At 41.0% G+C, this 15,821-nt stretch overlaps 1 protein-coding gene across 1 annotated transcript in view; it reads left to right on the top strand.

The window, feature by feature from the left end:
- Nucleotides 1–15,821, top strand: part of MYCBP2 (MYC binding protein 2) — a 213,019-nt gene that overhangs the window by 184,918 nt on the left and 12,280 nt on the right. The window contains exons 72-76 of the mRNA XM_059820870.1: nt 687–953; nt 10,023–10,306; nt 10,616–10,712; nt 13,608–13,727; nt 15,478–15,579. Coding sequence (XP_059676853.1) covers nt 687–953; nt 10,023–10,306; nt 10,616–10,712; nt 13,608–13,727; nt 15,478–15,579 — 870 coding nt within the window. The remainder of the gene's footprint in view (nt 1–686; nt 954–10,022; nt 10,307–10,615; nt 10,713–13,607; nt 13,728–15,477; nt 15,580–15,821) is intronic.

Raw genomic sequence — 15,821 nt, 5'->3', positions numbered from 1 at the left:
TTGTCACTTTCAGTTCTTCTGTTGTTCTTTATAATCAAATTTTGGTTTATGTTTTAAATAGTATGTATGTGTGGTTTATATGAAAAATCTGCTGAAATTGACATGGAAAAATCCATTTTAATAGGATAAAAACCCCTATCCTATTAGACTCAATTTAAAAAGAAAAAGTTTTAGAATTGATTTGTAAATGGTACTTATTCATGTTTGCTGATAGTAATAGCATAATAGTAGCATGTCTCAAATTTCTAGGAGAGGTTCAGTGACAGAGTTTAGATTCTTAGTTTTGCACATGTTTTCTCCCCACTTCTGTCATAAAAAATATTTAGGTTTGATGAAATTTAATCCTAAAAAGTTATTCAGTGAATAGATTCTTAAATTATTTTTTCCTGCAGTCAATGAAAGTTTGGGTTTGAGACTTATTTTGATGAAATTTTCCAGAATGAAGATGAGAAAATTCAGTATTAAATCTAAATCTTAATTCTAAAGAATTTTATTTAATCTTTACTCAATAAATTTAAATCTAAATTTTATTCTTCATTTGAATTTATGTTGAAAAGCAATTTAAGCACGGGTCAAATTTCACAGACTTTCCATTTTAGTCACAGTTGTGAAGGGACATAAAACACAATCTCTTTCACTTTCTACAAGTTTTTGAGTTACTATGTATTTGGATTCTGTTTGGATAGGTATGTGCTCATATAGTCCAGGCCATACGAATGGAAGCAACCCGGGTGCGTGAAGAATGGGAGCACGCCATCTCTAGCAAAGAGAACGCCAACTCGCAACCTAACGATGAAGATGCTGCTTCTGACGCTTATTGCTTTGAGCTGCTGTCAATGGTTCTGGCATTGAGTGGTTCCAATGTAGGCCGGCAGTATCTGGCTCAGCAGCTGACTCTACTCCAGGATCTCTTCTCGTTACTACACACTGCTTCTCCCAGGGTGCAGAGACAGGTGAGTGCCAACTGTTCCTTGTCTATCTTGGTATTCCTAGAAAAAAGTCTTTAGAATCCTATAATTGTGTGTATGATAAAAGGTATTTGAATTTTTTTTTTTTAACACTTATGTCATCATGAATGTACAACTATTTTGAAATGCCTTTGAGTAATAGCACTGTTCACCTTTCTTGTCCTTATTCTGAAGGATTTTGGACAGGGCAGGATAAATTGCTTTCTCAAACCATACATCAAAGGGACACACAGTTTGCTTGGCAGGGGATGTTGCTGAGATGTCCTAATAGGGGTCTTTTATGTAAGCACATGGCCTTTGTTTTGGAGTGATGTTGTGTTGGAGAGGGAGAACCACCCGGAGTAACGATGAAATCTCAATATGAGTATAGTCGTTCTCCCGTTTATTCAAGCTTACAGAGTATATATAGACAGATGCCAAGAACACGCGTCCGCAACAGTTGTATAATTGGCTTACAGCCTCTGTTCACGCGCCAGGGTGGCGAGTGTGATTGGTACAGTGCTCTTGTGCACGCACAGGAGCACTTCTCCTCTTCGTGGATGTAGCTCCTTCTTCTTGTTTACCATTTCACTGTCTCTTATCACAACAGGCTTTCAAGGACAGTTAACGGTTTCCTCCGAGCCTTCCCTCTCATCAGAGACTGGGTTGCTCATGGGAATCAGATCGTGTCCCTTGTTACTAAGCCATTCCTCCACAATTCCCCCTTCTTGTTTTTGAGCAATCCAGGCTTGGTGAGCGAGCTGCAAAATTAACCTTTTTATACAAGATATAGCACAGCTTAAGCATACTAAAACAGTAATTATAACTATTATAATTAAGAGATTATATTTAAACAAATCAGCACACTTTGATTTAGTTTGTTCCCATTCATGCACAACCAAATGACCATACTAACCGAATGATCAATACAAATCATGCAACGTAGTAACCAAGTGATTAATACAAATCATACATGCAATTGTATGTCACCAGGCGGGGTTCTCATGAACCACAAGTTATGAGCAGCTTCAAATAACCGGTACCTAACAAAAATGAATGCCTTATTCTTACCAGAGGTCCTTGTCTGTCCCCGCGAGGATCCACTGAATCGGTGAGTCCCTCCAGAGAAATCTCCGGGGCCGGCCTAGAGAGTCGCCGATTCAGAGGTTCCTGCAGCCAGACAGAGATTGTCCCATCTAAAACTGAAACAACAAAGTCGGTACCGAGCCCGCGATCAGGACGGTTTTCCGAGATGAATAACTTAATAACAACTAGTTTGTTATTAAGCAGGCATTCTTTAATACAGCACTGGGCAGCACTGGGGATTTGTCCACCATGAGTGCTCCAACGGGTTAGCAAAACACCTCAGTTCATATCCAGAAAAATCATACATATTCATCAGAATTCTAAAAAGGGCAGTCTTACGTGGATGAGTTCCCGGAACTCATTTGCTGCCATATCCGTGTATACCATAACTGAGTCTGTTGGAGCAGTCTGTCAAAGTTGGCCTCAGGCTCGTACCTGTTGCTACCACTATGCGAGAAGCATTACGAACCGAATTTGGTATTGTCCTTCTAAACGGTCATGACACCAATGTCCCGCTAATCCTCAACAACGAAATTCTTGTTGTCCGCAGGTGGCACAGTGCATGTATTCAGTTGTCATTCAACTGGATGGGGTCAATCGAAGGAGGAGGTTCTTTCCATGGTCTAATCCACCACGCTGGGACCCACTGTGGACCCTGATCTGTTAAGATACAAGCATAACCTCTCCCAGTCATTTTAACTTCAGCAGGACCTTTCCATTCCCCGGAAATTGGGTCCTTGAACTGTACCCACACAGGTGTCGAGGGCTGCAGGCCAGATTTCAGCGATAAATGATGTATCACTATTGGGGGGGACTCGCGATCGCCCATTAAGCGTAAAAAATTTAACACATACAGCGCTTTTGCAAGCCGTTCAGCTGGACACAGGGATGAGTCTCCCCCTTTTTGTTTTTGCAAAAGCGATTTCAGCGTAACATGAGCACGTTCTACTATGGTCTGTTCCATCAGGGAATGTGGAATACCCGTAGACCTACGGATATCCCACTGGGTACAAACATGTGCGAAGCGTTGCGAAACATAAGCAGGACCGTTATCGGTTTTAATTTCATTAGGTACACCTAACACAGCGACGGATGCGCACATATGTCTAATCACATGTCTTGCCATTTCACCTGTCTGAGCCGTTGCCCACATAGCCAGAGAATATGTGTCAATGCTTACATGAACATATTTTTGATGCCCAAATTCAGGAATATGAGTGACGTCCATGTGCCACAATTGTAAAGCATGCAATCCACGAGGATTGACTCCTAAACCCAATCCCAGACCTGTAATTTGGCAGTCCGGACATGATTGTACAATGCCACAGGCATCAGAAACAGAAAGATTAAATTGTCTCGCTAAAACTTTAGCCGATTGGTGAAAAAATTCATGGGAACTCCAGGCTTGCTCAAACAGGTTAGTTTGGCGATTTCCCAAGTGGTGGCAACTAAGTTATCTGCTCTGTTATTGCCAATGGCCAGACCAGAGTCAAACTGATGGCTGCGAATATGCGTAATAAAATAAGGATTGGTTCGCTGATTTAACAAATGCAACATCTGTAACGACAACTGGTATAATATTGGGTTTTTCACGTCACGTACCATAGATCGCTCAATCCATTTAAACAGTACCCACTACATACAAGGAATCAGAGACGATGTTAACAGGTTGAGTTGTCCAATTCTGAAAAGCCCAAACCTTGGCCTTCAGCTCCAACGTTTGCAACGAATCTTGCGGATAACCTGTAAGCAATTGGGAATGCCATTGTCCCTGAACACACCAAGTAATAGCGGCTCGTTTTGACTTTTTTCCTGCATCGGTAAAAACAGTAAGCCCTGGGACAGGCGTTTCTGATAATTGCAGAGATTCTTCAAACGCTTGGTCCTGTAACAACGGTAAGTGTCTTGTAGGTGGGTAAGCATTAGTAATCTGACCAGTATATTCAGCAAAAGCGTGTTGTAAAATATCAGAAGAGGACAAAAGCCAATCTAAATAGGATTGCTTAACAAGAATATAAATTCATTCTGGATCCTGCCCTCTTAAATCAATACTGCGACGCCTTCCCTTTATGATGATATTTGCAAGCAGTTCTATTCTAGTACACACTGTTGTCTTAGGCTGATACGACAAGAAAAGCCATTCTAATAGTATGACACTTCTTGGTGATTGCTGGATTAGGAGACCTAAAACATGGTTCCTACTTTTACTGGAATTAACAATAAGTAAGTGTATAGGTAGGTCTGTAATGAATCGTTGTGACACCCTGCCGACTAATTTCTCAGTTATCTTTTGCAAAGCTTGCTGTTGCTGCATCGATAAAGTTCTCGATGCATCAGCAGATGCAGAAGTCCCTAACAGAGGCATTAAAGCAAAAGCCGCGCAGGCAAGCAAAGCAAAACAAGGAATTCATTCACCACTTCCCGTCGGCAGGCAGGTGTTCAGCCATCTCCAGGAAAGCAGGGCTCCATCACGCGTAACTATTACTTGGGAAGACAAACGCCATTATTCCGAATGTTCCCCAATAATTTCTGCACATCTGTTAATGTTGTTATCTGCGTGGTCAGCTGTAAGTTATTCGGCAACTAATTGTTTAGCGATCTGCAGTTGCTCCTCGGTCATGGGCCACTGGTCAACCCACACAGGTTCATTGGAGGTCCAAGTCAACGGTGGGTTGGGCGACTGCACTCCAGTGCCCATAATTAAAAATGGTTTGTAGATAAAACAGCACCAATTTGGCTTAAGACATCTCGGCCGACTAAGGCTTCCAGCACTCCGGGCAAAGGTAATACATATACCTTAAGGCTTGTTTGTTGGCCTTCTGGAAATTTTATCTGTACTGGTTGTTTGCTGATACAAGGTGTGGATTATCCTCCCACGCCTGCAATGGGTGACGTTGGCAGTTCTACGGACCAACTTGTAGGCCATATAGTTCGGCTTATAATTGTAACATCAGCCCCAGTGTCCAGTAGTGCTTTAATTTGCTTGGCCACTCCATGTTGTGAAATGGTTAAATTCATTGTGGGACATCGGTCCATTCTTGTGGTGAAACAAACAGCAGGCCCGGTGGATCCAAAACCTTGGTTGCCATGAAGGGTATCTGCCTTTGATGGATAGTCAAGTGGATTGTTAAGTGCAAGTATTTGTGCGATTCGACTACCTTTAGGGATAAACAAAGGAGGACAGACTGTGTATGCCATGATATAAATCTGGCCAGTGTAGTCTGCGTCAATTACCCCTGGTAATATAATCAATCCTTTAATTCCTGCCGAAGAGCGGCCTAGCAATAATCCCCCGATTCTACTGGTTGGGTGAAACAAAGGTCCCACCGCGTTGCTAGGGATTTTCTGGACATTGTTATCAATGAGAGTAACGTCTACTGTGGTTTCCACGTCAACTCCCAGGCTTCCTTGGGTCGTTGGTTGGTGCTGTTGTAAAAAGCCTTTGTCTTGTGTAGAGGGTTCACTTGTTTCTGCACGCGGCCTGTCTCCGCGCTCGGCTTCCCGTTTCCCGCACAGGTTGCGGTGGCATGAGTATTCCTTTGACAATGGTCACACCATACTGCGCTGTGGCAATTGGCCTTGATATGGCCTGACTCACCACAGCGGTAGCACTTGCCTCGAAAGGGTTGTCCAGGCGGTCGGGTTCGCTTCTTCCAAATCACCGCGGCTAGGGGCTGCATAACTTCTCGGACAGCTCCTTGAACTGCCGCGGCGACGATGGAACTTTGTTTTTGAGCTTCAGCTCTGTCTACTCTCAATAACATTTCATCTACCCCTGCTTCTTTAGGCAAACTAGCTAGAATTTGTTTGGTGGTTTTATTGGCGTTGTCAAAAGCAAATACCTTAAACATCTGTTGCTTGCCAGTTTCATCTAAATCAGGGTGATTCATGACCGCTTCCCACAAACGATCAATAAAGTTGCTATACTTTTCTGTGGCGCCTTGCATCATGTTGCCAAATGATGGGATATTAGATCCTGGAAGACTAAGGAATGCATCCAAGGCAAGTTGTGCTGTTTGCTGCAAAAGGTTTGATGGGAATGTAAGTTGAACTTGTAGATCACTGTATGGTCCCTGTCCCGTAAGCATGTCAGCAGTGACTCCATAGAGGGGGTCCGCTTGCCTCTGTCGACGGGCCGCCTCATTTACGGCCCGTTGCTGCCAGGCGGATTCCCATAAGCTATATTGAGTTGGGGTGAGCAGTAGTCTCATCAAATTGCGACAGTCATATGCACACATGAGATCCGCAGAAAAGATCCAAGTGACAATTTGCCGGGTTGCTTCAGACTTTATTCCATATGCTGAGACCGTAGCGCGAGCTTCTTGTAAAATCTTCCAATCATGTGGTTCCCACTTCCCATGACCATTCTCCTGTAGCACAGGGAAGGCTAGAGGCGGAGGTCCACCCAGATTATCAACTGCTTTCCACTGTCCTTCTAAAATAGCATCTCTAATGACGCCACTCCAGCGTGTAGATTTTGGAGGCGATGAGGGGTACCTCAGCCATGAAGGGGTGTTTTCTTCTTTTCTTCTCAGACGTAGATCTAACTCGTCAAGGCGTCTCATAACTGTTTGCAACAATTTTTTTGTGGCGTTTGAGGGCACCTCACGACTCCTGTCGGCAGATGGAGTTGTTGAGCCAGACGACTCGCTGGAGGAGGGCAGTGGTGGATATAAAGAAGGTGGAGTCGCTGGAGGAGGCGCAGTGGGCGGAGGTTGACACGCTGCTCCTCCCAAACCGATGAGCTCAGTAGGTGGCTCGGGGCCCTCCTCCGTTAGAGTTTTCTGAGGAGGCATGGCCGCATGCGTAGTATTTCTCCGTTTTGGCTTAGAACCGCTCGCTTCCGCTTTTCCCGTGTCCTGCACGGGGCTCCGCGGCAGACTTTTTCTTTCCTCGGGAGGGTCAGGGGTCTCATAAGTTTGAATATCAGCAACAGTTTTGCAAACAGTCCCGGACATACCCTTCACCCCAGGCATACCAAAGAACGGCACAATAGGTCCCGGCTTACTTGGCGGTTTCAGAGCAGCCGTTCCTGAGCCTAGCATTTGAGCGGCGGCACAGGCTATTTCCCGCTCTGCTTTCATCGCTTTCAATGTTGCTAACACGTCATTCCACAGTCCACGGACAATCTTTATTTCTTTTTCATCTATTTCATTCCCCTCAATCGTTTTTTGCCACATTGTCCCTCCAAAGTCCCGCCATTCCAAGACAGAAAACAGCATATGCGTGTCAGAAAAATGACCCCATCGCTGTCCCAATCTAATTAACTTAACCAGCCGCTTTACAGGTGCTTCAATCCCTCTCTTAGAGAGGATTCCTGCAAGCAAGGTGGCCGCAGCTTCTATTTCCATAGCTGCGCCTGAGGGGTGAGGAGCGACCTCACACACCCGTGTCTGCCGCACTCCTTGTGCCCGAGCAGCACCTCCCTCAGCCGTGGTTTCCCACTCCCCTCCTCTAGCTGCTTACCGCAGTCTCGGAGACCTCAGTCGAACTGAACCATCCTCTGCTACCAGATGTTGGCGAGGGAGAACCACCCGGAGTAACGATGAAATCTCAATGTGAGTATAGTCGTTCTCCCGTTTATTCAAGCTTACAGAGTATATATAGACAGATGCCAAGAACACACGTCTGCAACAGTTGTATAATTGGCTTACAGCCTCTGTTCACGTGCCAGGGTGGCGAGTGTGATTGGTACAGTGCTCTTGTGCACGCACAGGAGCACTTCTCCTCTTCGTGGATGTAGCTCCTTCTTCTTGTTTACCATTCCACTGTCTCTTATCACAACAGGCTTTCAAGGACAGTTAACAGTTTCCTCCGAGCCTTCCCTCTCATCAGAGACTGGGTTGCTCGTGGGAATCAGATCGTGTCCCTTGTTACTAAGCCATTCCTCCACAATGTTGTGAAGTATTCTTTAGCGAATCTGAACTTCACAGAATTCAGTGAATCTTACTTCACAGTAACCCATTTGTTCATGTTTTCAAAAGATTCATCCATGAATGTATGTTCAGTTTTTAAAGTATTTCCTTTCTGTTGCAATGACTAAGAATTCTCTTTTTTAAGATGAAAGTTCAGATTCTGAAGTTGGGACTGCCTTGTGGCTGGCAATACTTAAATTTAGACCAGTGTTAGGTATTACATTCCAAAAAAGAGACTTCTTAAAGTTCATGTATTGCATTTGTCTACTTTATTTCTAAAGGACAGTGTTGTCCAGAGTTATTACATATAATTGCAAGAACCAGAGGTGCTCCTTTTAAATATCAGAGCTGTTAATGTCCCATTTCTCAAATGTATGAAGTTTAAAAGCTGGTTTATTTATTTATTGCAAATAACTGCTTTTTATACAGAATTCTTAAATTTTCAGGTGTGGAAGGAAGCTAGTGAGGTGACTGCTTATTTTTTTAGTAAGATCTCATGCCACTTCATTGTGGGGAAAGCGTCTGAGAGCGCTACACAGTTAGCCCATTTGTATGTGCTGCATATGCTTCAAATGTTGGGAAATACTTGCATGATTTGAGGAGGCCATCGTTAATTCTTGCCCTTTTAATATCATGTTTGACCTCAAGGCACAGTGACAGCTAGAATTATGGGATAACTAAAGACTGTCTTGCTAAAACATCGTATCAGATGAAGCAGAGGATTCTGGTTGAGATTACACCTTGAAAGAGTAGAGCATGGTTGAAATGTCTGTCAAATGGACAGGACCTAAAAAGCCAATGTTGTTTGGGTATTTCATGTTACACATATATAATGCCTATACAGCCTGTACAGGTGTAAGATCAGAGGTTTTCAATTAGCAGTGTCTGTTGTTGATCTGGTATGAGCCCTTAGCATCTTTGTCTTACACTCAGGCTATGAGTGTAGTAGTGTGGAACTAGACAATTCCTTTCTACTCTTGGTAGCCTAAGGTAGAGCTTTAATATCTGTTTCTTTCTGAACTTGAATGTTGTCTGTCTGAGTATATGTGTATTTATATGTACATAACATAAATATATAGACATATAAAATATTTGCTTTAGTACAGTTAATGCACTAGCTTCTTGTTGCTAGGTGGCATGCCTTCTCTAGGTGGATATTTAGTTTCTGGTTTAGAAGTTTTTATGTCTCATACTCTCTACGTCTCTTTTTCCAATTTTCTGAACTGTTACAGTGTCACGTATCAACTTGCCTGAAGGCAGATACTGCCCCGCTTAGTAATTCTGATATATTGCAGATATGCAAAATACTGTGGTTTTTTTCTTAAAATGTAAACAGGTTTTCAAGAGTATGTTGAAGGCTTGAGAAATTAGATATGAAATGTTAACTCCTTAAGCTTTCGTACATCCTGATTTGGACCAAACTTTGCATGATCTAGCCAATTTCAACCCCAGTTCCATCAGCTGGTAAGGTTGAAGCATATAATTTCAAGACAGCTCCTGTTAGATCCAGAGCAATTGGCACAGTTTTTCTTTTCAAAAAATTCCTGTTAGAATATTGCAAGGAAAACTAAAGGAGAGGGAAAATAGTATCATGGAAGAGAATCATGATTTTCAGTATCTCGAGGCAAGTACTTTGTTTTCAGAAGTCTGAAATGTCTTTAACTGTTCTACCACAGAATTTATGAGATCTAAAGATTATATCTGAAGATTATATGCAAAGTGGGTAATGTGTCTGTGATGTGCAAGCAAATCAGTGTTGTACAAACATCTGTATCAGTGTTATCTTAAGCCTAATACCAAGCATATTTTCATTATTATATGAAGACTAAGTATTGTTTGAGTGAGATTGGTACTGGACTCTTCAGCCTTGTCTCACTGAGTATATTAATAAACACTTCAAAGTAACATAGAAACCTTATAGAATTTCTTACAGGTGTGATTTAAGTACAGAAAGTAGATTCAGTCCTTCTTACTGAAATAACTTGTGAGGAAGAAAAAGGACTTTATTTGATTTACTTGAAAACTTCAGCTCTCTTGGTAAGAATTGCGGTGTTCTGATTTTTTTTTTTTCCAGGTAACATCATTGCTAAGACGTGTTTTGCCTGAGGTAACCCCTAGTCGCCTGGCTAGTATTATAGGAGTGAAGTCTCTTCCACCAGCAGATATAAGCGATATCATTCACTCAACAGAAAAAGGAGATTGGAATAAACTAGGTATCTTGGACATGTTTTTGGGATGCATTGCCAAAGCTCTCACTGTACAGCTTAAAGCCAAAGGAACTACTATAACAGGGACAGCTGGCACTACTGCAGGCAAAGGAGTTACTACAGTCACACTTCCAATGATCTTCAATTCCAGGTTTGTTTAAAAATATGTATATATTCTCAAGCTAAAGGCACAAAATAATTACATTCTTTGAAGTCAGTTATGTTGTCTTTTGGAATCTTTGTTTTATAAACGGAAAAAATGGTGTAACACTTTGACAGTAAGAGTCATGTTATTAGTGAGTTTGATTTAAAAAAAAAAACAAACCAACCAAACAAAAAACACGAAAAACCCACAACGTATCATATGCTGAATATGTGCACTATTTCTTTGTGGTGTATTTTGACAAATAGTAACTAACTACTCAAATTTATTTAATGTATTACCATATATCCTTCGCAGCTATATTCGTCGAGGTGAAAGCCATTGGTGGATGAAGGGTTCAACACCTACGCAGATTTCAGAGATCATTATTAAACTCATTAAAGACATGGCAGCAGTAAGTTTCTATCCTTTAAATGTGCGGAGGATATTCAAACATTTTTTCATTACTTTCCATTACAATTAGTATTGGGTTGAGCTGTTAAATGTGAGTTGGTCTTGAGAAGAAAAAGGTATAGTCTTCTGGGTAGAGTCTAGGCCCAGGAGCAGTAGGAACTGAGTTCCGATTCTGCTAAACAGAAATCCAGTTTTGAAATAAGCTTTTAAATAAGTCACTTGTACCAGAAATTTAAGATTAAAATAATAATTGTGTGTCATTTTCTACATTATTAACTTAGAAGCCTGATTTTTTTAAGTCTTGAGCACTCAGAACTCCAATTGAAAAGTAAAAAGTGTCTGTGGAGTAAGATAATACGTGTTGTTTTCACGAAACGAGGTAGATTTTATATGTGGAGTTTCTGGTTAAGACTGCATGCTAAGATTGACTTCTTTCAGTCTTACTGTGAAATCTACGTTCATAGTTGTTTATTACTTTATCCATCTGGGCTGAAATTTTCCATAGTTGTATCTGCTGCAGGCAAGTTTTTTGGCAGAAGAATTTGATGAAAAGTGATTCAGCTATTTCCCAGAAACAATATTGGCAAAAAAAAAAATAAGGTGTTGTATATGTTTAGGGGAGAGAAGTTGGCAGGTTGTTTTTGTGTTCCTGAATTCTGTGCCTATTTCTCAAAGTCGCTGAAGCTGGATGGGAATTCTCTGCAGTTGCTACTGTTGGTTCTGACCACAAGATTTCAGAATCTCACAATTCATCTTTAGTTAAGAGTTACAATTAAAGTGCGTCTCATCCCTCAGCGGTGCTGGTCCATGCATAAAATGATCACTTAGTCTTTGCTTCAGTTGCTCCAGTGGCTAGAGGGGGAAGGTCAGTTATAGGTACCACTGTGATTCCACATGATGGATTTTTGTTTCTGCTTACTTTATGAGCACTTTAGCAAATTGCATATAAAAACTAGGACCAAAAAAAAATAGCAGTTGCAAAGACAAGTACTCAGAAGACAGTAAATGCCAGGATTAACATGGTGCCCCCTATATCTATATGCCCATATGTTTTTCTCAGGCAACATATATTGGGAATGAATTGGGGGGCGGTAATTTGTTCAATATTATTTCCTCCCCCCCCCCCCGCCAGGGGTTGTTGCCAGTATCATTTGTACCTATTGTTTGTAGGTATGGTTTGGGTAAGTGGGAAAACATCAGGGAAATAGTGGATTCTCTTCTGCAGCATTTTTAAAACAGTACTGGGCAAGTCTTTAGAAGCAAATTCTGTGGTCCTTGTTTTATGGGATTCTGGCTCCTATGATAATGACAGGAGAGTCTGCCCCTAATGAACACCTGATGAAAACTAAGCTGAGCTGAAACTTTTGCCGGGAATAAAAGAAAGAGGTTAGTAAAAATAGAAAATGGCTGGCGGACTAGAATCAGATGCTTGTAATTTTGCCTAAGCAGCTCCTCTAGCCATTCAAGACCTTCACGCATGAAACTGTTGCATTTGCAAATATCTGGTTCTACAAACCATTGCAGAAGTGAGTGAAAAGTTCTTAAAGCTCTGGAGTCAGATATGGCAACTTGCATGCATATCCAGAATATGCTAGGCTCCATCTTCCACATACTTGATAGTTTTCCAGTAGTGCTGGCTGTTGGGTGTACTGTTGTGGGTCTTGAATTCTCTTGTTTAAGCCATTCTACTTGGAATGAATATGTAATTATTTATTACAAAAAAGAAAGAGATCAAGTCAGTCAGATAAAGTCAGTCCTCTCAGATATGGATATAAATCCCTCTTTCACTAGATTCTGAATTGCTTACTTAAAGTGTAGCAGCTCCTAAAGGAATGATTGGGACTGAGTTTACGTTGAAGTATTCAATAGCCAAACAATAAGGACCCTCCTCTCCTCTTGTATGAAGTAGAGATCTGAACTTTATTCCCTTTCATTCTAGATGAGGGAGACCTGACTGAGGCCATTCAAGGGTGGGAGTATCAACATTTCTTGATTATGTTTTGTAAGGGACCTCTGTGGTTTAGGCATGCTCAAAACATGTTTGGGGGTTTGGCCCTGTTACCCGAAAGAGGGTGGGAAATAGAGGGGTCCTAGTTTAAAAACCTTTCTTTGAGGCTTTTTAGAGCTGCTAATTAGCAGTAGGGTGACATCAGTCTTATTAGCCACTTTGTAAGAGTTACAAATGGGATTCCTTTCACTTTTTCAAAATTTGCAATATTTAGGTATCTACATCTCAGTTAGTCACTGTAGCTTCCTTTTTAGAGTCCAGTGAGTCTCAATTATTTCTGTCATCTTCAGCATGAGCTTTAGAAATTTAGAGATTACATTAAGAATTTAAGGATTCAGTAGTCTCTGAATCAGGAACTTCAGGGTATGAGTCAGTGCCATAGGCTCAGAATCTTTAGGGTTGGTTTGGAAAGTACGCTATAGTTCTAATGTCTCCAGTCTACTCCTCTTTATTTCTTTCAAATATAGAAACAGTGGAGAGTACTCAGGAGGGCTGAGCTAGGCAAGTGAAGCTGATTTCTCTAGGAACGCACTGTAATCTGTGTGTTGTTCACAGTCACTTATTTATGCTCCAGCTCTGCATTTTTCTTTCTCCGGGGCGGGTCTTTAGGAATATGCCCTTTCATTCTTTAAATCATATGCCCTCTACGTATTCCAAGTTAGTTATTCCAATAGTTGCTCAGCCAGTCACCTGAGTATTTGAGGGCTAATTTTTACCAGATCTGTCTGATTTGAGAACACATGAATTGTCAAAGTCATCCCTGACTTCCTCTTTTTCTATTCTAACTTGAGATCCTACCCTGATGTTGCTTGTAGCAGCTCTAATTACAGTTTTAGTTGTTCGTAGTATTAATAAAAGCTGTAATAAATTGAGTTTCCTCTTTAACAGGGTCATCTGTCAGAAGCTTGGTCCCGTGTGACAAAGAATGCTATTGCTGAAACCATCATAGCTCTGACGAAAATGGAAGAAGAATACAGATCACCAGTGAGGTGCATTGCAACAACCAGAGTAAGAACTTAACTAAACTTAACATTAGTTCATTGTAAATGTGCAGTAGGAGCCCATCCAAGAGCCTTCCTATATTTTAGAAAAAACTTCCTTATACAGGTTGTTGCAGGAAACAATGCATACAGTATACAGTTTATATTCTCCAAATCTAGCTGTGTGCATAATGGACAGGTATCCTAACTAAGGCAATCACTGTTTGTCCTAATAAAAGTCTTGCTTTCTCTGTGTCACAGCAGACTGAGTTTTCTTTGTGGCAGAAATACACCAGTAAAAAATTAATTGTGATTAAATGTGTGTCTTGGGTACCTCTGAAATAATGAAGAATAAGTGTTATGCTTATACATTTGGGTTTTTGTCCTTGAAGTCATTCTGCTTTAAGTTTGTGTTACTTGCCTTTTACTAAATTTATGAGATCATCTGTGTGGAAAATTGCACAATAGGTATCATCTGTCTTTTTCCAGCTCTCCATATGATTATTTTAAACGGTTTGACTTCTAGGTCATCAGCTGCCACATCTCAAGGCTATTATGAAAACACTCAGTAACAAACATTCTCTAGGACAATTAAGCTAAGCTTCACCTGTGTTTTTAGTCTCAAAATGAAAAATCATTTGCTGAGCCCTTTATTATTTACCTGGGGTCAGTTTTTTTCTTTGTCTTTACTTCTTCCATGAATCATTCATAGAACCTGAGACTAACTTAACCTTAATAGATTGCTTGAAATACCATGAAAAGCATACTTGTAAATTATGACATTCCTACTATCTTAGGGAGTACAGATTTTGGCTTCTCAAGCATAATAATTATGTAAAAGAAGAGGTTTGCAATTGTTACAAGCATTTGACAGTCATGTTATTTTCCATCTCAAAAGGCTGTGCCAGTTGTCCTTTTCATGCTCTTACTCGTATATTCTCTGCTCTTTGGAAGACACTGTCTCAGAGTACCACCAGCTCCTGCTATCACTGTGTTAGTTTAATCAGGTCGTAGAGGAGCCTTGAAAGTCAGCCTAGCTCTCCTTGTGAATGAATTTCATTCTGTCATGGAGGTGTGCATTTTTGGGGGGAGTCCAGCAGAGTTTTTCAATTAAAGCTATTTTGTTCAAATCAAAACAATCGCAAAATGCAGCTGTCAAGTGCATTTCAGTTTGGGTTGCAGGCCTGCCGACGAATTATCTTCATGTAGCCCATCTCTTCAGGATTTCACTGTAGTCAATGGAGAGGAAGAGAGAGAAGCTTCTTCCGAAGAATAGTTAGCTCAGAACCCTTTTCTAGGTAGTGTCAAATGCCCCGTGCAGTGAGGGGAGAACATAGGGGAACCAATCTCACTGCACTGAAGTTTTGTTGTTTGGGTGGTTTTTTTATTAGTCTGTGTCCTTGAATTTCTTCTTCTCCCCCAAAGCCTGCAATGTTTGGGAGTGATATGCAAGTCTGTATTTGCCATATTTCTTTATAAGATACTCTGGTTGATCTTTCTTCACTGTTTGTCTCTTGTGTGCTAACTGCTATATTTATGACCATAAAGTGACATACCTGAAAGAAAAAACGTTGTTCCCAAAAGTTCAATAAGTATTATTGTGTGCTTGACTTCTTTTGGAAAAGAAAAAACTTGTGTTGTATGGGCAGGCTTCAGGTAACGATGATACAGTTGGCAGGTAACACTGATATTCTTGTCTGCCAAAGTTTATAGAATCTGAGATTTTTATTTTTATTTCGTATTTCTAAAACATTTAATTCTACCTTGCCTTTCAATAGCTATGGCTGGCCTTAGCATCCCTCTGTGTACTTGATCAGGATCATGTTGATAGACTATCCTCAGGAAGATGGATGGGAAAGGATGGACAACAGAAACAGATGGTGAGACTGAAAATCGTATCTTTTTGTGTTTATTTTGATTTATTCAGTAGTCAGATAATTTAGAATAATGATAGGGAAAGGTAGACTTGGCCTAACCTTATTCCTCCCTATTGTCCCCAATGGAGATTGTACATACATGTTCGAAGTGTTTGTGTTCTAGATAAGCACTGCTCAAAAGACAAAAATTCCAACTTAAAACAATAAGGTAGCAATTCTACTGGTATTCAGGATGGAGCAAGGCT

Source organism: Gavia stellata, chromosome 1, assembly GCF_030936135.1.
Source record: "Gavia stellata isolate bGavSte3 chromosome 1, bGavSte3.hap2, whole genome shotgun sequence".
Taxonomy (NCBI): Eukaryota; Metazoa; Chordata; class Aves; order Gaviiformes; family Gaviidae; genus Gavia; species Gavia stellata.
Note: the sequence above shows the minus strand (reverse complement) of the source record. Positions and strands in the feature narration are given on the sequence as shown.